Source organism: Apostichopus japonicus, chromosome 20 (genome assembly GCF_037975245.1).
Source record: "Apostichopus japonicus isolate 1M-3 chromosome 20, ASM3797524v1, whole genome shotgun sequence".
Classification (NCBI taxonomy): Eukaryota; Metazoa; Echinodermata; class Holothuroidea; order Aspidochirotida; family Stichopodidae; genus Apostichopus; species Apostichopus japonicus.
In genome coordinates, this window is record NC_092580.1 from 24,857,833 (window position 1) to 24,881,277 (window position 23,445).

The 23,445-nt window shown below is 38.6% G+C and overlaps 1 protein-coding gene and 1 long non-coding RNA gene across 18 annotated transcripts in view; one reads left to right on the top strand and one right to left on the bottom strand.

The window, feature by feature from the left end:
* Positions 1-10,726, top strand: part of LOC139960851 (uncharacterized) — a 41,469-nt gene extending 30,743 nt beyond the window's left edge. For all 14 annotated transcript variants that reach the window (XR_011790616.1, XR_011790619.1, XR_011790612.1 and 11 more), the window contains one exon: positions 670-10,726. This is a non-coding gene — a long non-coding RNA (uncharacterized lncRNA). The remainder of the gene's footprint in view (positions 1-669) is intronic.
* A 1,766-nt stretch (positions 10,727-12,492) lies between these two features.
* The window catches only part of LOC139960854 (3-oxoacyl-[acyl-carrier-protein] synthase, mitochondrial-like), a 31,511-nt gene continuing 20,558 nt past the window's right edge, over positions 12,493-23,445 (bottom strand). For 3 of the 4 annotated variants that reach the window (XR_011790639.1, XR_011790640.1, XR_011790638.1), the window contains 8 exons: positions 21,342-21,428; positions 20,685-20,836; positions 19,951-20,065; positions 19,166-19,232; positions 18,452-18,589; positions 16,858-17,006; positions 16,224-16,460; positions 12,493-12,931 (listed from right to left, as the gene is read on the bottom strand). Coding sequence is in view for 1 of the 4 variants with exons in the window: in XM_071959483.1 (XP_071815584.1) it covers positions 16,290-16,460; positions 16,858-17,006; positions 18,452-18,589; positions 19,166-19,232; positions 19,951-20,065; positions 20,685-20,836; positions 21,342-21,428 (879 nt within the window). In the remaining 3 variants the exon portion in view is untranslated. Of the gene's footprint in view, positions 12,932-13,319; positions 16,461-16,857; positions 17,007-18,451; positions 18,590-19,165; positions 19,233-19,950; positions 20,066-20,684; positions 20,837-21,341; positions 21,429-23,445 lie in introns of those variants that run through there. The other variant, XM_071959483.1, reaches the window with a different exon arrangement.

Sequence of the window (23,445 nt, forward strand, 5' to 3'; positions counted from 1 at the left end):
GAAAAGATTCATTCGGTTGGAAGCAGCACCGTCCCTTTTCACACCTTTTTATTGGGGGGGGGGGGGGGGAAGAGACCTATTAGCCCTTAGGGTCTGAAAATATTACAATAGGATTATTGTGGTGGACAGGACAGACAATAGTTATTTTTGCTTGTAGCTGAATGTATGATGTCCAGGGATCACAAGGAAGTATCAAAAGCCCGATCAAAACTGCCATTTTTTGTACTATCGAAATTTGTCAGAATATAGAAATTGAAAGCCAAAATATAAAGAGTTTATCTGGACTTGTAGACTGCGATTGAACCAGTCTCTGTCATCTACAAATAATAGAAAGTGGGTATCCATTTCTGTTTGTGACAGCAATAACAAAAAATGACTGCAAATTAACAAGTTTTTGTAAACTTTCTCTATTCAGGGATTCAAATCCCAAATTCCACTCGAATATACCCCCCTACTTATGAACTGTCACGTAGCTCAAGGTGACAAACTTACTACAAAGATGAGAATAGGCCTTAGGTGGTTCCTAATTCAATGACGTTTCTCACAGTTAATTGAATTGACTTCCCCCACCTTCCGGATTATCCTCACCCATAGAAAATACCCTTCACCCAAGAATACTTTAAAAAAAAACCATGGCTTACCAAGAACCTCTCTGCGTTCATTTTTCAGATTCCAATGAACCTTCCATCAGCAAAGGAATGGCGCAACTCGGTCTGAAGGACAATCGACCGCTGGCGGAATGGCTTGAATGGTACAACGCCAACCAGCCGGACCTGGCCGCCAAGCCCAACTTCACCACATTTCCACTGGACTTTAAGCCGTCACCGTGCAAACCGCTCTTCTTTGACATAGCTCTGAACCATATAGAGTTACCCTCCTTGGACGAGAAACTGGAACAGAATAAATCTTCCCCGCAGAGGGGTCTGGGTGGGTTCCTGCATGGATGGTGGAGCGGGGGTGAAAAGTAACTCTCGATTTGCCACGATGTCGGAAAAAGGATTTCGGAAAATAGGTCTTTTGTATACATAAGCCGGTAGTATTTGGGAGGGCTCTCACTCTTCTCCTGCATGTGCTGTAATCATCTTTTATTTAAGTTTTATTTGATTTCATTTGTTTTTTTTAGTATAGAAAACTACACCTTGTTGCAATGCAAACACAAAGATGGGGGAAGGCCAAAAGAATAACACTCACTTTTTTAATGTGGCCTGGCAAACAAAATTTGAAGAATATCCAAAATGGGAATTGGAATTTTATATATTTTGGATTTGGTGTTTGTGTGTTTATCTTGTTTAGAGAAAAAGAAGAAAAAAACAGCATCTTTATTTGATGGGGCTTTAAAGTTTTAAAAATGGGTTTCGGGTGTTGATTTCTTGGTCTACAAACATTGTGGTGCCAAGTGTGGCCAACTCCTTTTTGTTGGGAACTTGTCGTCAAGCAAACCTATGGATTCAAGCCCTGTCTGGCTAAAGTAAGATGGGGTTATTATTTTTATCTAGGAGAAATCAATTCTTTTTCCCCTCATGTTGAAATGGTCTTCCAAATGTTTAAAAAAAAAATGTCCAAAAAGAATGTACTGGTGTGAATTGGATAGCCACCTGGTGTGAAGTAAAAAGGCCATAGGCTTATCCCATATGTACATGTGACTGCTTAGTATCATTAAATAACTGCCCTCCAGGCTGATATTATAAATAATAGAAACATTATAGAAAATAACTATCTGTTGTCACCCAACCATCTCAATAGTAGATGCAGGTATCACTAAGAATGTTTATGAAATATGTATTGCATGTTTTGATTAGTATTTGCATAATAATTTGATGAGGCATATCCTGTTTCTGGACAGGTAGTTGAAGGGTATTAACTGTGGTGGGAGGGATGAAGGTATATCCTGTCCATGAACTGATTTGTCATTAAAAAAAGAAGCTATTTCAAAGTATCACTCTTTTTTCTTCCTTTTTTTCCTCTTCCTTTTACATGAGTATTGTAAAAGGAAAAGCAGAGGTTGAGTTTGAGCCAGGGACCTTGAGATGCAAAAGCAAAAGTCTTTACCACTAGACCATTAAGTGCGCCTCTGGATTTTAAAGCTTTACAAATATTTAAAGATCCTGCTGTTTGGACTTAGTCGTTTTTGTAAAACATTTTCTCCACTACTCCTCCCCCGACTACCGATTGGCTAGTCGGGGGGAGGGGTGGCGGCGAACTCCACTTGTCCGCGCGTGAACCTTGTCAGGGGGAGGGGTGGCGGCGATCTCCACTTGTCCGCGCCTTTACCTTGTCAGGGAGGGGGGCAGCGACCTCGCCTTGTCCACACCTTCACCCCTCTCACCTTGGTACTCACCTTGGTACTCACCTTACCCACCTGTCAGGAGGGGGGCCGCCCACCTTCGGGATTCACCTTATCCACTTGTCAGAACTCCTTTTGCAAATACTCACCTGGGACTTGAACTGATGCAATCCAAACCAATCGCTTACTGAACGATGGAATAACCAATTACACCATTTTGGTTCCCTCTGGAGAAACTTTGTTTCTTATATTTATACTTCCACTCCCTCCAGAGGGTAGAAAAGTAAAAGGCTCTGTCTGGACATGAACCGCAGACATGATGCTCTGTCTGGGGTTCGAACCGGAGACATGGAGTTTGTCTGTCTCTCCAGTCCAGAGCACTACCAACTGCGCCACTAGAACTGTTGAGAATTAATGCTCGTTTCTAATATTTAAACTTCAGAATCCAGAATGGAATCAGTAAAAGAGCAAAAATATAAAATGCTCTGTCTGGGGTTCGAACCGGAGACATGGAGTTTGTCTGTCTCTCCAGTCCAGAGCACTACCAACTGCGCCACTAGAACTGTTGAGAATTAATGCTCGTTTCTAATATTTAAACTTCAGAGTCCAGAATGGAATCAGTAAAAGAGCAAAAATATAAAATGCTCTGTCTGGGGTTCGAACCGGAGACATGGAGTTTGTCTGTCTCTCCAGTCCAGAGCACTACCAACTGCGCCACTAGAACTGTTGAGAATTAATGCTCGTTTCTAACATTTAAACTTCAGAGTCCAGAATGGAATCAGTAAAAGAGCAAAAATATAAAATGCTCTGTCTGGGGTTCGAACCGGAGACATGGAGTTTGTCTGTCTCTCCAGTCCAGAGCACTACCAACTGCGCCACTAGAACTGTTGAGAATTAATGCTCGTTTCTAATATTTAAACTTCAGAGTCCAGAATGGAATCAGTAAAAGAGCAAAAATATAAAATGCTCTGTCTGGGGTTCGAACCGGAGACATGGAGTTTGTCTGTCTCTCCAGTCCAGAGCACTACCAACTGCGCCACGAGAACTGTTGAGATTTAATACTTGTTTCTAATATTTATTCTTCACAACATTAGAAGGCAAATAAATAGAAAATCAACTGCATCATCTGGTGTTTGAATTCAAGACAAGGAGTATGTCTCATTTTTTTTCAGTTTATTGACAATTTCATTGTACAAACAATTAAAAATATGCAAAATTATACAACATAACAACTTCGCCACAGTAACTGTTAATTGAGAAATGATAGGCTTTTCTAATATTTTAACTGCAAAATGAGGAAAAGAAATACCAAAACAATACATCCTCTGGGAGTTGAATTCTAGACAGAGAGTTTGTCTTACCTTCTAAGTACATAACACTAACCACAGTAACTGTTTAGAAATAATTATTAGTTATTTGATTTGATTTATTTTGTTTTTTCACGTGCAAATATACAATGTGAAAGGAAGTCTTCTATAAAGCATACAATAGCTTAACAAAGTAGAAGACTGGTCAGAAAAGCATTATTTGGACAATTGCTTCCCATCTAGCAAAAACATATCCCTAACAAACAGTAAACCGCGTCGTAAAAGCTTTTTTTGTTATAAACAATGGTATTATCAATTCTAATAAAATTATTAGGGATTTGCACACCCAATTTCCGATGGTTTCTTAAAGGTAGCTAAGCTTACTCAAAACCATACAAATTTGTCCAATGAAGGTATTTTTAAATACAAGAAATATCCTGGTCATGAAAATTATAATTAAAAAGCAACTCTTTACCGGACGGCGACAGAGAGGAATACAATAACGCTTGACCCAAGAGGTTTTGAGAGCACCAACAAAGCCGTGAACATATATTTTTTTTAAACCCCCCTTTTCAATGGGGTTATACATAGTAATTTTCCTTACTTTATCAGTTTTCCCGTTCGAAATAAATCAAAAATAGTACTTTGGATCTTTTCAATAAAATCTTTTGGAGGGCTATGCAGATTCCTTGGGACCACGTGTCTCCCGCACGGAAGCAGATATGGACCTGGGAGTTGCAAATTTGGGCTCCTGAGCATCGGTTACCCCCTGTTACGTCATTTGGGCGAAATCGATTTTGGATCGATTTTTGGTCAGTTTTGGCAAAACTGCAAATCAGGTTTTTTGCCCCCCCTTCCCGCACGCCCCAACACAGCACCTAATTCCAAAAAAAACTTCAGATTCGTAATCAGCTTGTCGCGAACTACCAGAAAAGATACACATTTATCGCTTTTGCGACAATTTTTTTTTCACCTCAAAGAAAAGTAAGACCGAAAACTTTTACGACGAACAAAGGTTATAAAACCTTTTGTTGTCCCTAAAAGTTTTTCGCTTTTCTATTGTTCCTCAGAAGTTGCAAACTGAGCGAAATAAGTGTCATAAGAGGGTGCTCGACGCATCTTGCCAGTGATAGGCCTACGTGATTTCAAAGCAGTCAAATCAAACCTTTGTTTGTCATCTTGAGTTTTATCTTGACATTTATGAATAAATGGGTCAATTTTGGCAAAAAACTGCAAGAGGTACGTACCCCTTACGGTTTTTTTTTAGGTGAAAACACTTTTTGTCGCAAAGGCGATAAATGTGTATCTTTTCTGGTAGTTCGCGACACGCTGATTACGAATCTGAAGTTTATTTTGGAATTGGGTGTTGTGTGGGGGCGTGCGGGAGGGGGGGGGGCAAAAAAACCTGATATATGATTTATGAAAAACTGTAGAAATCATAGGCCTATAAACAACAAGACTTTCCCGGTCAGATAATTACACGAAATTTGTGTATAACAAAGACAAGGGTGTCTTCTACTCCACGTCTTATTTCAATGTTGATGGGTGTTTCAGAGAGGACAAGAGAGGGGGCTGAAAAGAGGGGTTTTTCAAAATTGTGCACTTATAAAGAATACGTATTTCTATCGGGTCTTTTGCAGTGTCGGAGCTAGGGGTATTGGTCGAGGGGGCGAGGATGGTCTGTAGGGGCGCTTTCGACACTATCTAAGCGGAGCGCCACCACGGGTTGGCGCGGAGCGTAGAGAAATATTTGAATAAAGATGCTCCCTAGATCGCCGGAAATGACCCTTGCCGGGCCTTGCTAATATGCAGATAAATGAAGAATAAATAGGTGTCATCGCCAAAAAAAATGTGACAAATGTCAATAGGTAGATGAGAGCGCATTAAAAACGTCAATAATCGCATATAAATAAAAAGTGGTATAAAGCTGAAAAGGGCGCCAGCAGTCCATTTGAGTCCGTCAGGGGGGCATCCGCCCCCCTGACTGTATGGACGCTCCGCCACTGCCAGATAGACCACCCAACCCCCCCTCCCCCTTCCATGGTACGCCATTTGACGCAAGAATAACACACCCTCAATGCAACCTATAGCTAATGGACACGTTCGTGGTATGATTATAGTCCCCCAAATGAGCCCATATCCACCGATATAATAAAAAAAAATGTTCTAATAAAAAATAAAAAAACTCCTAGTAAATGCCCACCACATTATTTTTTTCTGAAAAAGGCAAGTCTCTCTTAGAAATATGTGATAAATACAACTTAACGATAATTAACCAAAATACCAAACCTAGGATGAACCCAATAAACAATATTACAGAACTACTTGACTACCCATATAACCTCAAATCACCTCGCAACTAAAACACATTCGATACAAATCCTAGAAGATGACTAAATCAGTGACCATTTTCCACTCGTTTTTGAGCTAGACATAAACCTCAACTGCGTACCAAATAACGAATTTGTATTTGTATTTGTATATTTATTTGTTTCATCACAATTTACAGTGTGACGGGAAGTCTCCTATAAAGCCTGTAAGGCTTAACAAATTGACGTATAACTACAATAAAACAGACTCCCAAAATACAACAACCAAAACAACGAGCTAAATTACATCGACAATTACTGTGACAGCGTTGCCCATCATATTTTCTATACTTTCAAAAGACACTGTCCCTTAAAAACAAAACAGAAAACGAAAACTAAATAAGAATATTCTTACACTTATGAAACTCAGACGTCGCCTACGTAGAACTTATATCATCTCCCGAGACCCAACTCTAAAAACCCAAATTAACCAACTTAAATAGCAATAAACAGACAAATATTGGCGGATGAACAACCGCGTCCAAAACAACTGCGATTTAATCATTAATGATAAAAACCCGAAACACTTTTGGAAAATTAAAAAAAAAAAAATTATTAACCCCATTACAACACCAAACACAGGTAAAACAGACCAAGGCCTTAGAGATAACGTAGGTAACCTCATCACAAAAACTCAAGACCAAATAAAGCTAATTGAATCGTACTTTAAAAGTATATTCAATATCTACGATGGCCCTCCATACGATATCAGCTGTAAACACGAAATAGACCGTACAATTATCAGTAATGCAACCAGCTTTAACACCAACCCATTAGGATGTCTCACAAAAACATCCCTCTGCTCAATAAAATAGATATAAACAATTGGTATAGTGCCACTAAAACATGCATCCTCCACTGGTCCTGACAACATAAATGACCAAATGCCTAAAAACTCCCCTCCGATATTCATTAACTCTCATATTTTCCCACTATTTAACGAACTCCTTACACTGGGTTATTTCCCAACCCCATGGAAATCCGCTAAAAAGATTTTAATACCGAAACTAAGTAAAGACCGCACCAAAATTCAAAACTATCGACCAGTTAGTCTCCTCCCAGCCTTAGGTAAGATTTTCGAAAGAATTATAGATAACCGCGCACCATAACCCACCTAGAGCAAATTAATCACCTTTCCCGTATCAATCGGGCTAATTCCGCGCACACAAATCTACAATAAACCAAACTTTCTGCTTATTTTTTTAGCCTCTGAAGAAGATCCTGCTAGGATCGAAACTTTTACACATTCTATTGCACAGGCTCTCTAGTGGATAAGCAGTTTGCTAACAGTTTTATTTTATTTTCATTCTGCTTATCTTTTAGGCAGAACAAAGGTTTGTGAATCCTTTGTTCGTTTTAAAAGTTTTTTTCGGGTTTCTATTGTTCCTCTGAAGTTGCAAACTGACCAAAAACGAGGCCGATAGAGAGCGCTCGACGCATCTTGCCAGTCATACGTTATTTCAAAGCAGTCAAATCAAACCTTTCTTATTCATAAATGTTCTCCAGTTTCACGGTGTTGTTCCTCGGAAATTGTATGCTAAGCGATAGAAGTGTTCAATGTTTTAATCGTAATTTTTTCTTCAAAAATGGAACGGAGGGTGCTAAAATACTGCCTGATACTGTTGTTTTAACTGGTTGTTGTATATTAATAGTTTTCAACCGCTCCGCGACATGAGCTATGCAGATTCAGGAAACGTTGCCTTGACCATTACTTTAGCAACAAGGCAATCAAAAGAATTAAGATCTTTCAAGGACTCAAAAATGTAGAATTTATATTCCAAAATGTTTCAATACCCAGAGAGAACAGTCTTCCTATGTGAAATAAAGACATACAGACAGGGCCGTCTTAAGAAATCACCGGGCCCTGGGCCCGGCAATGGAGCGGGCCCCTCAATCAAGTGAGTTCGAAAAAAGTTGCGTGAAAAATTGACATCCTTGACAATCGCTCAAGCATAGACATGCCTGCATTTACCACCCCTCCCTATGTCGCGCATAAAGGATAAAACTTTAGCTGAATAACATACGTGATATATCTAAAAGCTGAAATACATTATAAAAGAGTAATCTTCCAATATTTCATGTCAAACTCTCAAGTGTTTCACCAACTCTCGTCATAAGTTGTCAAGTATCGAATTCAATCAGGCATAATGGCCTATTCAATAAGTTTTCCTCCCAGATTAAGACATGGGGTTACTACGATTGCGGGGCCCCTGACATCGCGGGGCCCTGGACCAGGGCCCAGTGGGCCCATGCGTTAAGACGGCCCTGCATACAGATCCTCTATGTATGAGCACATGGACATATTCTTTGATCAATTTGAGCAAGAAAAGCAGCTCTGCCACCCCTTTAATAATTAATGAGTTACATGACATTGTTTTATTTTCACTATGAAACATTTTCACAAGTCACTGCCAAACCTAGAGTCATGTAGTATTAATCACTGAAAATAATGCCAATTTTAAGACCATTTGAAATATGAAGTTCAATAAAGGTGTACGTGTTGAGTTATCCTGTTTACAAGTACAGCATTTTGAACATCTCCCTCCGTTCCATTTTGAAGAAAAAAATAGCATTATTTCTCAACAGTTGCTGTGACGCAGTGGTTAGCAAGGGCGTAGGAACCGGGGGATGGGCTGGATCTAACTGCGCCAAGGTTCAATACAGGGGAACTTGAAATGCAGCTATTGGTCAAGACAAATTGGTGGGGACACGGTATATCATGTCCCCACTACTGAAAAAGTTGATGGGGACGCGTCCCGCTGTCCGCACCAGGATCTGCGCCCATGGTTTAGAGGCTGTTCATCCTGGAACGCCATTTTCATGCTCACTTATATGATGTGATATCTGCTGTTTGCTTAACAAATTCGAATAATTGAAATGAGACTGAAATAAATAACTTTGATTTGTTTATTGTGCAATTCCCGACATTCTTTTCATTTCGAAAGACGCAGTTTCAAGTTCAGTACACTGAAGGTTTCGATTCTCTATCTGCCTTCAGTTTAGGTAAGATCTTGGGATATTCATCCCTAGATATCGCTGGATATTGCTAGAAATCCATACAGCACAGTGTTCTTGGAATGTCTTGGGATTTTTCGGGCCTGATCTTGGGAAATTGCAAAATCGGGAGTGGTTACACTCCATTTAGGTCAGTGCACGTATGGCAAGCCGTTTTAACATTTACCTCGCAATTCGACTTAAGTCGAATACATTTCACTTAAGTGGAATTCAATATCACTTAAGCAGAATACTATTTAACTTACGTGGAATTCTATTTCACTTAAGTGGAATACCATTCCACTTAAGCTTAATTGTATTTTACTTAAGCTGAATTCATCAACTTGTCACTGCATCTTACTTAAGCTTAATCTATTTCACTTAAGGGGATTGTATTTCACTTAAGTGGAAATGCATTTCACTTAAGTGGAATTGTATTCTACTTAAGTGGATACAATTCCACTTAAGTGGAATTTCCTTTCTATTTCACTTAAGTGGAATACAATTCCACTTAAGTGAAATGTGATTGGATAGTCTATTTCACTTAAGTGGAATGTGATTGGCTAGTCTATTCCACTTAAGTACGTGGAATGTGATTGGCTAGTACATTCAACGTCAAACTTTGCCCATGCCTTTGCGCGCCATTATAAACAACTTGCCGCGATACGTGGTGTCGATATGTGCACAATGAATATCGGCTGTCCATCGGGATCCAGCTAGCACTTAACATCCGTGCAAGGTGAGTACGTACATACCTGACCTGGTACCAGATGAATACCATTTCCAAAATAACATTACCCTAAATTGTATTTATATATAAGCCACATGTCAACACTTCCACTTAAGTGGAATTGTATTCTACTTTGGCAGAATAGAATTCCACTTAAGTGAAATTGACGAACAAAAGATATTATTCCACTTAAGTGAAATTGTATTCCACTTAAGTGGAATACAATTCCACTTAGGTGGAAATGCATTCCACTTAAATGGAATTGTATTTCACTTAAGTGAAATACAATTCCACTTAAGTGGAATGCATTTCCACTAAAGTGAAATACAATTCCACTTAAGTGGGAGGCATATCCACTTAAGTGAAATAGAAATGTCCATTTCCACTTAAGAGAAATGGAATTCTACTTAAGGGATATTGAATTCCACTTAAGTGGAATACATTTTACTTAAGTGGAATAACATTTCACTTAAGTAGAATGTATTCCACTTAAGTGAAATGTATTCGACTTAAGTCTAATTGCGAGGTAAATGTTAAAGGGCTTGCCATATGCACGACTTCTAGCATCACTAATACACAGCCCGATCACTAGACTCGTTATCTATCGATGAAGTGGTGTGTTGCCGGATTTTGTCAAGGTTTTGGTACTACGGGCGAAGGTTGTTTAAGTTTTGTAACCCATCGGGAAGTGATAAGAGGGGTGGGGCGTAGGGGTTGTGGGGGGTGGGTGGTGGGGCATTTTCACGCAGATTGGAACAATCTCAAGAAGTGAAAGGTGCATCCGCCTGCCCCCCCCCCCACGCACTACATGATATTCACAGGAGATGTGCTCAATTCTCCAATCACATGCGGAATTTATTTTTAGATTCATTGTATGAGTTACGGATCATATAGATCCTGGTCTAATACCGAAACGCATCGTGTTCCCGACGACTCGATCGAGTTCCAGACCAGCCACAGTTGGTTTCATAGCACAATTGTACAATTGTTTATATATATATATATATATATATATATATATATATATATATATATATATATATATATATTCGATATATATATATATATATATATATATTCGATATATATATATATATATATATTCGATATATATATTCGATATATATATTCGATATATATATATATATATACATAGGCGTACGAGGCGGGGGGGCAGACTGCCCCCCAAATTTCCAGAGGACAAGAAATTCGGGCAAAAGGCGTGAAAAATTCGGGCAGCCTAAGAGGAGAAAGAAAATATATATATAGGCCTATATATATTTTTTTTTTCTCCTCTTAGGCTGCCCGAATTTTTCAGGACTTTTGCCCGAATTTCTTGTCCTCTGAAAAAATATATAAATATATATATATATATATATATATATATATATATATATATATATATATATATATATTTATATATATATAAATATGCAGTAGCTTGCCCGAATCTTTTTCAAAGTTTTGCCCGACAATTCCATGATTTTCTTTATTTAGCATCATGATGCCCGAATATTTCCGTGTAACACTACCGTAAGCGCAGTTCATCTGGGCTACCACGCTTTTTGCACGATCAATTTTTTTCTAATTAGTCAATTGTATACCTGGACCAAGGGCGGCGGAACCGGGGGGGGGGGGACAGGGGGCAGGTTAAAACTGTGCCTTTTTTCTACATAAAAATTGAGGTGCCTCAAGTTAGCAAGAGGCCAGGGAACCAGAATGAACACTCGGGAAGGGCCGTTTCGGGCCATCTGAGAGGTTTGTAAAACCAAACATTTTCTAGTACGCTCCGCGCCAACCGATGGTGGCGCTCCGCTCAGATAGTCGTGCATACAATGATACAACTTTGCAAATCCTGGCTAAGCCCGTGACTTTTAATGAATTTCTGTGGGCCAAACTCAAGGCTATTTCGAATGGAAAAAATTGGTTAAGATATTAACAAGAAAAAAACTCTAATTCGGAAGATTCCTACATTAGCAACTAGCATGATTTTACCACATTTTGTCTCAAAAGAAAACTTGTTCCTTGTTTCCCAATTTGCGCATTGGATATTGCAGTGCTAGTATACATATTTTCCTTCGGGGGGGGGGGGGGGGCGTTGATGGAGTGATGTGTATACACAAATAAGATAATACAAGATATACAGTTATAAAGGGTACTAAATATAAGGCTGCATCAGTCCAATCGAATTTCTGCAAAGTGCCCTTTGATGTCGGTGCCCCCCCCCCCAGATTAAAAGTGCTTCCGCCGCCCGTGACCTGGACATCCCCAACATGAGTGTATATAAGAAACATTTTCTTTTTCATGGATGGTGGGGAGGGGGGGGGGTGCCTACAAGCCTAGAAGTACAGGTTTATCGTATTCTTTGTTAAATTTTATACTTTTTTGTGAGACAAATTGCAGTCTCACCCGACACAGCGCCTACGTGTCGTTGAACAATGTATGTTTTTCTGGAGGTAGCTGAGTACAGTGTTAAAATAATAAATAAGGTAACTAAATAGGAGCTTAAAAAATATACTGTCCCATTTTTCCCCTTCAAAGTGATTTTACCATATTTTCTTCTTCTAATTTACCAAATTTTTGGGGAAGTGTAAATTTCTAAAACGTGAGATTATAAAATAAAGAATGTTTAGATGCAACTTGCAAGGCCTCAGAAGTGCCGTTTCCGGCAATTTGAGAGGCATTGTGTGCCAAAAAATTTCTTGTACGCTACGCGCCAACCGATGGTGGCGCTCCGCTTAGATAGTGTCACGGGAACTTTCGGGCACAAAAAGTTCTGCCCCCCAAACTGAAATGGTCCCGTACGCCTATATATATATATATATATATATATATATATATATATATATATATCGAATCACTTTCCGATTCTTCTTCAACTTTAGTCCTATTTCTAAACCCTTCGGGGGAAACTTCCATCAGCTTGTCATTTTGGATCGATGAAGCGTTCGGCACGTCGCTACCAGAATTGGAACAAACTTTTCTGTCTTCTTCTGCCTTCAGGAGGTTATCGTCTGGTAAGCCTTTCCTGATCTGGTAAGAGTTAGACTGTACTTAACTCGGAGGTGAGATGGAGGCTTTCATGTCCATAATGAGACTAGAGTAGGGATCTGAATCGGCTACAGGGGCTTGGGATTCCAATTTATTGTCTCTGTCTGATGTTTCGTCATCTTCCCAAGTCTCTTCCAAATTTAAGTCTTCTGGAGGTCTCTCGGTGAGCTGTTCCATGGTGGACACCATAGGGGTTCTGTCCATAAAAGAGTATGAAAGAAAATTACTAGATAGGAATACACAAGCCATGTAGACGTAAGAACTCTGCATAAAGTGTAGATCATGCATATTACATTTGAAGACTCGAATGAGTCAACGATAGCCAGTAATTTTAAGGGCGAAAACGGATTGCTTTTGGTGATAGGAGGGGATGGGGGATTAACACTTTCTTGGTGGGAAAGAGTCAGAGCCACAGACAGAGATCTAAGAACATTTAATGATTTCCCTAACTTATGTAATGTCAGAAATGTCAATTTTTTTATATTATTATTTATAACCCATGTCTAGTATTGTTGTATCAACTACAGTAGTTACAGAATATTATTATAAAATGTAAAAAAAAATGTAAAAGTTTTTGATTGCAATAGATTTACAAGCTATATTACAATGGAAAGACATGAAGGAAAAATTCATAAAAAAGATGACTTTAGAAACAAAGTTTAACAAACCTCAGTTAATTTGTTGTGAATGGTTGAAAAACAGTGCTATCAGACCAGGCTAGATTTTTTATGCCACTTTTAATTTGTACGGGACAACCCATTAATTTGCCGAGGTTCATCGGTTTAGAGTGACAAGACTATTTAGTCTAATACTTTATCCATTTAGCTGAGTTCCTCAGATCCAGCACAAAATCACAAAAAGATATTTACCTGTCTCAAATGACATGTTTACAGTGGTAGTACAAATTTGTCAACTTTTGGATAGATGGTGTTTAATTTTCTTTCAATGGGTGCAAGGGTGTTGTTGTTTTAATATCAAGTTAAAGGAACATGCTTTGGTTGAGTGAGAATTTATGTAAAGCAATGGGTTAACAAAACTTAACATTAACATTAAAGCCTGTTCTAGAAGAGCTGATAACATCATCAAGTTAGCCTTTAAAGGAACATATCGGAGGTTTAGCATATTTTAACAGTGAATAGCTTGGAACTGGATCAGCAGTGTGTGAGTGTAAAATCTCAAATTTAGTTTAGTTTAGTTTAGTAGAAAAAAAGGATCAGGAGGGACACTTAAGTCTCCATCAAGGACCCTATAAAGAGAGGGAAAAAACTGAAGACACAAACACTCAGACCCGATTACAATGCTTAAAGTGCTTGTGGAAAGCATTCTTAAACCCATTGACACTACTTGCAAGTACAACTTTCTCAGGCAAACTATTCCACTCATTCACAACCCTATTAGAAAAAAAGTTATGCCGAATATTAATCCTACTATGCGACTTTTGAAGTTTAGGACAATGACCTCTTGTACAACTACTGTTTGCCAACATGAAAAAGTCAGTAAATGATAAATTGTCGAAACCATACACAATCTTGAAAACCTGGATCAAGTCCCCACGTAACCTCCTAAGCTCCAGTGTGGTGAGATTCAACAGTTGTAACCGCCTATAATAAGGAACCCTCTTTAAGGAACTAATCCTTGTAGCCCTCTTCTGGACATTTTCAAGTACTTCCTTATCCTTAACAAAATATGGGTTCCAAGCCTGCACAGCATACTCCAGATGAGGCCTAACCAACTGCTTATAAAGCCTAACTACGATGTCCTCTTTCAGAAAACTGAAGTTCCTCTTGATCATACCCAAAACCCTATTACCTCTTTTAGCAGCTTCAAGACAATGTTTAGAAGGTTGCAGAGATGAGTCAATGTAGATACCTAGGTCTCTTTCAACAGAGACCTCCTCTAAATCCACACCCTTTAAGATTGTATGTAAACTTTTGGGTACTACTACCAATGTGCATTACCTTACATTTATCAATATTAAAAAGCATTTGCCACCCCTGAGACCAGGAAAAAACCTGATCCAAATCCATTTAAAACTTCTCATAATAGCTTTTGGAAGAGACCTCAGAATACAATTTAGTGTCATCAGCAAACTTCTTAGCTTTACACAAAATATCTCCGTCGAATTCACACCAATGTGTCAAAGGATGGATCATTCTTATCGTAATGGTGTAGGTTTGATATTTTTATGGATTTAAATATAAAATCATAGCCCTACCCTTGTGAATGTAAATATGTTGCAATTACCATAAATTCTGTTTTAGCGCAATTTGTCTCAGATTATTTCACCTTCAAATTGTCCTGGATGTGAAAAAGTTCCAGGACACTGGACACTTAATAGGCATTAATTAATGGAAAATAGCATTCCAGTAACATAGACATGAACAACAACAAAAAACCAAAATGACATTTTATGCTCTTGCTCTCTCTCAATCACATTCATTGTGTTCTTCTCGTCTAAAAAAACTTCAATAGAGCATAAAGCTTATTAGAAAAAAAGTTCAATGTAACCAGTTGATACGAATGTCATCACGGTGTTTTAATGTAATTTCTAAGTAGACATTCGGCATATGGTATATTCACTCAAACCTACACATCTCTCCTCCATCAGTTAACACAGTTTCCTACATTTTGTATGGTTTGACAATTTATCCTTCACTTGCTTTTTTCATGTTTGCTAATAGTAGTTGTACCAAAGGTCATTGACGTTAACTCCAAAAGTTACAAAGTAGGATTAATATTCAGCATAACTTTTTTTCTAATAGGGTTGTGAATGAGTGGAACGGTTTGCCTGAGAAAGTTGTACTTGCAAGAAGTAAAAATGGATTAAAGAAAACTTTTGGACAAGCACTTTAAGCATTGTAATCGGGTCTAAGTGTTTGTGTTTTCTGTGTTTTTTCTCTCCTATAGGGTTCTTGATGGGGACTTACGTGTCCCTCCTGATCCTTTTTCTACTAACCTTAACTAGCCAAATATGCTGTTCAATTCAGGAGTAAGGACTGGAAAGGTAACTATATACGTAATATGTCTGACAATGATATGCAGCTCAATGCATAGTAAAGCCTTTAATATTGCTGCAGTAGTGACCGAATATGAAACACTGTTTAAGACACAGGATTATATGTAAAATGTTGCACTTACACAACATCACAAAGTACACTTTGAACAATTCAAATTTAAAGGCCTTATACATGTCAAAACAACAATTTTAACATATGCATGCACGATTATATTTATGAATAAGCAGATGCTAATTGAGACTACAAGAACATCCAAAATTCTGCTTTAACTGGTTTGTAAATTTGATAACAAAACGTAAAAAATGGTAAATTTGACATATCAAAGGGTGATATCATCAGTCATCTTCCCATTTGACTTCTTTAAATCTCATATTAATAAAATTTAAATAGTCATAGCTGTAATCATTCCTTTAATTGGATATTACTTTTCATCGAACATCGATATTTCATCACGACAGATCAAGAACTAACATCTTAAATTGCCTTCGTCTGTTCTTTCCCTTGTCCATCAAAGACATGAACAATCATAGACCACTGTCATCTGACGCTTCCAATGCATAAAGAGGCATTGGTACCGCCAAACCCAAAAGAGTTGGTGAGTCCAATCCGTCTACCATCTCCCAGCCAAACCTGAGATTTATTAGGCACATAATTCAGATCAAATTCATCGTCTGTCTCTTCTAGATTAATTGTTGGAGGCAGCTGACCCTGCAAGAGAGGAAAATTGGAGATGAAAAAAAAAAAATACTTTAGGGAGGAGTAGAAATAGTTTAAATAACTTCACAGTGGTACTAAAGATTATGTATGTATGTATGTAGTTTAGATCCTCCTGCAAGCAGGAACTCGCGAAGAAGCCATCCGCAAGCTGATCGAATTCAGTCTCTTACATTCATATTTAATGTCCATGATTATGAATTGTCAATTGTCAACAACTCTGTAACTGGACGACATAAATTAATCTTTGAGTGACTCGAACTCGGGATCTTATGATTGAAAGGCACCGGCGCTAACCACTGAGCTAACACTCCAACCAGCAATCGATGCTCAATGTGAAGTGTAGATTTAAATTATATTTTAACACGGAAGATAAGTTATTATCACTTACATGTTGACATGCTAGTACAGTGAATATTGCTTCTAATGCTCCAGCAGCACCTAACAGATGACCCGTCGCTCCTTTGGTGGAAGACACAGCCAGGTTGTTGGCATGGGAACCAAAGACAGACTTGATTGCCCGATTCTCAATTTCATCGCCTGTAGGAGAAGTGATGAAATACTTGTTTATCACCCAGTGCCACATTAACAACCTCTGGTGATCCTACAGCACCATATTCTTTCCACATCCCCATTAAAGTGTGAATGCACAACCCAAAACTAGAAGTCTTTCTTGGCAGTGTTCACAGCAGTCTGTGACCTCAGGGGTATGCTTCACCTTTCAAGCCCCTTGAATTTGGGGGGCCTTAAGCACTGATCTGATCTTCCCATTGCATAATCTGGTACTGATCATACCCATTTGTACCATATTTTGACAGTTACCTGTCACAAATAATCAGCATGGCAAATTACACCTCAACAATTACCATGTGGCAGCCACTTTCTCCTTCTGTTAAATCTGCTCAGATACCTTATTCTTTTAGAAGAGATCAACAGTCATTTGGGGTCATTGGGTTAAAATTTTAAGCAATTATTTGTGAGCTACTCTTCTTCCTGGCCATCTCTTGTGAATTTGTTCTTTTGCTGATTGCGTTCTATCCCTTTCTTATTTCTTATTTCCTTTTTATTACTTTTCAGCTTCTTCTCTGTCCTGTTTCTTTCTTTCCTTATATTTTGTAAATATCTTTTGTTGAATTGAGATTCTTATCATTCTTCACTATTTTTTGGGGGGTTCTATGGTCACTAGCCTTATTAACAGAATCACTATTTTCATACTATGTTATTTTATTACTGTGCCGTATGTTATGTTGTTTTTTTTCTGTACAATAATATGAGATATAAATCTGAATGTAATTGTTAATGAACATGTTCTGGTCAATTTGTTTAGTATCCAGAGTTATAATCTTTCTCATCTGGTAATTCACAAAATCACCAAAAATTAATCTGCAAATGTAAAATGTCCCTTAAAAATGTATGACAACTTATTACGGTACCATCGGGAGCAATAAATATACAGTTAATGTTTCAAACTCTATAAAAAATCATTGCCCCATTGGGTGCATAAAAAACTTAGTCTCTCATTAGAGTACTAGCAAATTTTCCAGGAAATGAATTGGACTTCTCAAATCTGTTAAATTTAATGGAGTACTTCAAAATATTAAGAAATCCATTCACCAAGTGCAGCCACTGGTTAAAGCAGTAAACAGTTTGGAGGGCGGGACAGGAGGGAAGAACTACTACTTGCAGCAAGCAAACAGGAAATTTGATCAAATAAAGGGCACAACTCTCTTTCCAACCAAACTACCTTAACTCAGTGCTGTGATTCTCTCCAACCCAATAACCCCATCCCCCCTCCATCTTTGTGATGTGATCAGATCTTGATGTTAACAATTGCAATGAATTTTAAACTTACTTCAACATTTTTAATATATTTGACATTTATTAATGACTACTCCCTTTAAATGGTAAACATCAAACTGGAATGTAACTGCTGTTTCATTGGGTGTCAAACCCACTACCTGAATGTTACAATACTTTCACCTTACCTAGAGGTGTTGAAGTTGCATGAGCATTAACATATCCAACATCCTCGACTCTGACACGTGCATCCCTCAGGGCAGCCTTCATGCATCGTTGTGCACCGAATCCATCTCCCCTAGGGGCGGTGATGTGACTGGCATCACCTGTCATTGGATGGGAAAAAGTTTAATTACAAAACTAGCAGAGCTTGGGACAGTAGTAACTAGACTTCACAGGACAATGTATCATAGGTTAACTCATTTGTTTACATTAAATGTAAAGTTGTAAGTGGTAAACCAATGTAGAACATGAAATATGGTCCTTTATTTACTGGTACCATTAGCATTGAATTTCCCGCATCTGCATATATCAAACTAGACTTTTACAGGGAGAATACTGAAAATGAGTACTTTAGTTCTCAAAAGAAACAAGAAAACACGTATAACAATAATTGTGCAATAAATTAATATACATGTGACCATCAAATAAATTTGTAAATATTCCAATTGAAAAAAGGAACCAGTAAAATTCTTTTGTACAAAAAATGGAAAAGTTGTAGATGAATCTTTTGAGAAACTAAAGCTTTGTTGATATTAGACTCCCTTGTGATTTTGATTTTTTTATGTTTCTAGCAAAATATCCCATTTTCCTTGTTTATTCTGTTTGATTCACAGCACTTTGTTATCATCTATTATTCTAACAAGATTCCTTTTATTTCTACAAATGTCGCTCAACCTCACCTGAAAGACCGTAGCCGAGTATCTCTGCTAGAATGTTTGCCCCTCTACTCTCCGCATGATTCCACTCCTAAGTGAGAGAAAACATGACAAGTGTTAGCTTTAAAGAGTCAGATAAGAAAGGAAATTATCAATTTACAGTTTACAAATTGATTGTTTATTTGTATCAATGGCTTTCCTATACCTGACATTCCAACACTCAGAGTCTTACTGGGCTTTACAATAGGTTGTAAAATCTCCTGGTTTCAGGTACCAACCCCCTGGGTTTTGTCTTTTCAAATCTCTCCAGATTTACAAATTTAGGGGTTGACAGGTCTGTCAAATAACTTTCAATGGTTAAACTGTCAAACCAAGACACACAAGCTGTGAACAATTCAGCACGTTGCTGTCTGAGCATTACACAGCACCACATCTATGGGTCCTTTATAGAGTATCCCAAAGGATGCAGCCACAATCCAGTGCACACAACTATATACACAAGCTATATACATAAGTCCCTGTTTATACACCTGGTTGCTAAGAGGCAATTGAGCTAAAGTGCCCTGTACAAGTAAACAATACTTTGATCTGATCGATTGTGGAATCCTGCCACTAAGCAACATCCATCCTCCCCTCCCCCACCCCCACCCCACTATAAACTGTCCCTACCCTTGATCTTGCAGACACACATACTACTAGTAGCTAAAATAAATCCATATTTCAACAGGCAAATTGTTGACTGACAATTGTAACCATCTAAATATGGGTATTTTATGGGGATTGATCAGATCAACCTTAGCAGACCAAACCTCTAATATGAGAACTGCTGCCCCTTCAGCCATCACAAAACCATCTCTCTTTGCATCATAAGGTCTGGAAGATTCTTGTGGTCTGTCATTATACTTGGTGCTGAGAGCACGTGCCCTGGGAAATATAAATGATAAGGGATCAAAGTTTTTGACCAAGGATCCTAAATGTCTACTCAGAGGGCAGCACATTTGTATTCTTTGCTGTCACATGTTTTTATATGTTAATCATCCAAAGAGCTGTTAAATATAGTTTACTGTAGAAGATTACTATAACATCCTAACATATGGGCACAACAAGTATATTCATAAATTCCATCGAATCTGTTTCCTTATTTCAGCATTTACTTCTGAGAATATAAAGACAGTTATTGTCTAGCTGAAACATTTGCTAAGGCATGCCACACAGACAAAACTGTGATAAATAATAAATTATTATTTGATCCTTAACCATGACATGAATGCATTGTTATTATCATGTAAAACTTTCACTTAGTCATTTTTTTTCTGACAAAATAATAAAAATATTTATGAATAGTTAAGGATAAAATTTGTTGGTAAAACAGATCACTTGTGAAGATATAACTATTTAACAGGTTTCAGCAAAGTAAAAGATGTTTTCCCGTCTTCACATTTCTATCTGTTAGATTTTGTTTTCTTCCTTTTGACAGATACAGAAGAAGAAAAATCTGATACTAATCTTGAGGAAAACAACAATCACTTGCATTTCTTAATACCTTGAAAAGCCTGCCATCGCTACCGGACATATGCAGGCCTCCGCTCCTCCTGCTACCATGACTTTGGCATCACCATTACGGATAAACCTCATGGCATCACCAACTGCGTGACAGCCTGTGGTGCATGCAGTCGACACACAGTGGTTAGGTCCCTATGAGAAAAGGAATACAAAATAGTTAGAGAAAACTTCCAGATACTACCAGTGGTATTAGCAGATGGGTCTCACCTGGTGGGGGTGCATGGAAGGAGCAGCTACGTTATGTAGAGGGGCAAGAGTTCTCATATAGGTCATGACAGATGTGTACATAACAGATCTATGCGATATATAGTTTACATAGTAATCTGGTGGGGAAGGGGCCCTGTTGAGGAGGGATAGGAGTAGTACCATCGTGGAGAGGTAAGGACGATGGGTACAACCTCTACCTGTCGATTTTGTATTATAGCAAAAATTGGCAACAAGTAATACGTGTCTTACTTTTTCTAAACGAAAACAGAAGATTTAATGAAGGGAGACATTCAATATATCTCAATCATGGATTCTATATAGATCTGAATAGGAAAGAGGCCAAATAACCACATGGGGCAGACCACAGCAGAAGGGATTATTTGATTGTCCCCTTCTGATTCCTTCCTTTCTCAGTGTACATCACTCTTACCTGGAAGCCATACCTGATGCCAATGTGTCCAGCTGTGAGATTAGGTAAGATCCTTGGCACAAAGAAAGGACTGACTTTGCGGTACCCCTGTAGACAAATGGAAAACAAAAGGTAATATTAAAGGATGTCACTGGTTCTTTAAACTAATGTCACTGGTAATGATACAGTGACTTAATGGGGGACACTAATTGGTATCATGGAGAGAGAAGAGGAGAATAAAGTCTTTTCTTTCTGCACTATGTGCTGAACTTATTGTCACAGGTAATGATGATACAGTAATCTATAAAGAAATACAGACGTTGTCAGGGATGGCATAAAGGAGGGTGGGGGAGTGTCACAAGTAAAGGAGTAATCCCCCACCTGGACACGTCTCAATCTGCTTAGCGTTCGACACCCGAGACGAATGACATAAATAAATGACAGACCACCAAGAATTTTGCGAAATGAAACATATAATTTATTTACAACTCGACCAATGACTTTTTGGTCTCGACAAAAGAAACATATAAATACCCAACACAAAAATACACACGTCGGTTAGCATTCGCTAACCCGACCAACCCTTCCAAATAACTCTACTAAGGATTTGCCCTATCGCTTAATTTTTCCCTATCGCTTAGATTTCTTCTCTATCTCTTAGATTTCTTCTCTATCGCTTAGATTTCTTCTCAATCGCTTAGATTTCTTCTCTATCGCTTAGATTTCTTCCGGCTGGTACCCTGCAGGAAGCTCCAGACGGTATGGCGAGCCCCTCACACCAGCGTAGCCGTCGGGCCCCAACACTGCAACCGGGATCGTCCTATTAGTAAATCCCGGATTAACTTGGTCAAACGGCCAGGGACGTAACACACAGTAAAACGGCCCTTTGCGGTGTACATATACACAGAAATGTGTCCAAAATGATTTCGTCGAATAAGACAAGAACGGATACACACAGTAATCCTCAGGATACGCTGATATGGCTTAGGCTAAAACGCAACGCCACAAAATATCAACGTTCCCAGTCTTTAGGCTCATACAAAGAAGCCTAGGCTCATACAAAGAAGCCTGGATAACGGCTAACACACAGAAGCCGAGGGATAAGACGGCGAAGACCGGACGGTGGTGAGACTCACACAGAATGCCTCATCCAACCACACCCCAATCCTTATATAGCGACCTTAAGTTGACCCCTGCCCTTACCCGCCAAAGCACAATCTACGAATTCCGATGGACCCGTTTCCCATTATGCACTTGCTCGGATCTACATACATTACCCGAGAAGAACCCGTCTCCCCATTGTTCACCTCCTGGAATTTGCATACATTACTCGAAAGAAGAAATGAACAATTTGCAAAGGCCTAGGCTGCCCTGTGGAAATTTCCACCCACAAGGAATGCTAAAATACAATGCAGGCGTGACACCACCCCCTCCTAAAACATGATAGTTTACTATCATGTACTAACTTTTAAGAATACTATTCTGGACATCGACTTAGAAAATCAGCACCATGATTTTCCGAGCCTTTGACAGCCTTGATCACAAAGCTGTAGGGCTGCAAAGACAAAGCCCATCGTAGGACTCTGTTGTTCTTAATCTTAGTACACGTCATGTACGTAAGAGGCTGGTGATCAGTTTCCAACAAAAACTCTACCCCATACAAATACACGTGAAACTTTTCCACGGCCCACACAAGAGCCAAACACTCTTTTTCAATTGTAGAATACTTTACTTCCCTTGGCTGTAACTTTCTACTAGCATAACAAATAGGAAATCTTTCCCCACTTTCTTCTTGCATTAAAATAGCACCTATGCCTATATCTGATGCATCTGTGCACAAAATGAAACACTTACTTAAGTCTGGTAACTTGAGAATAGGGGCAGATGCTAACCTGCTTTTCAAAGTTTTGAAGGCGATTTCTTGCGCTTCACCCCACTCTACCTTATTTGACTTAGACCCCTTAGTTAAATCTGTGAGAGGGGCAGAAATGGCAGCAAAATTTGAAATAAAACGACGGTAATATCCGACCAGTCCCATGAAAGAACGAACATCTTTCTTTGTTCGCGGGGTGGACGTATTCATGATCTTTTCAACTTTATCCGGTTGGGGTTTGAGAACTCCCTC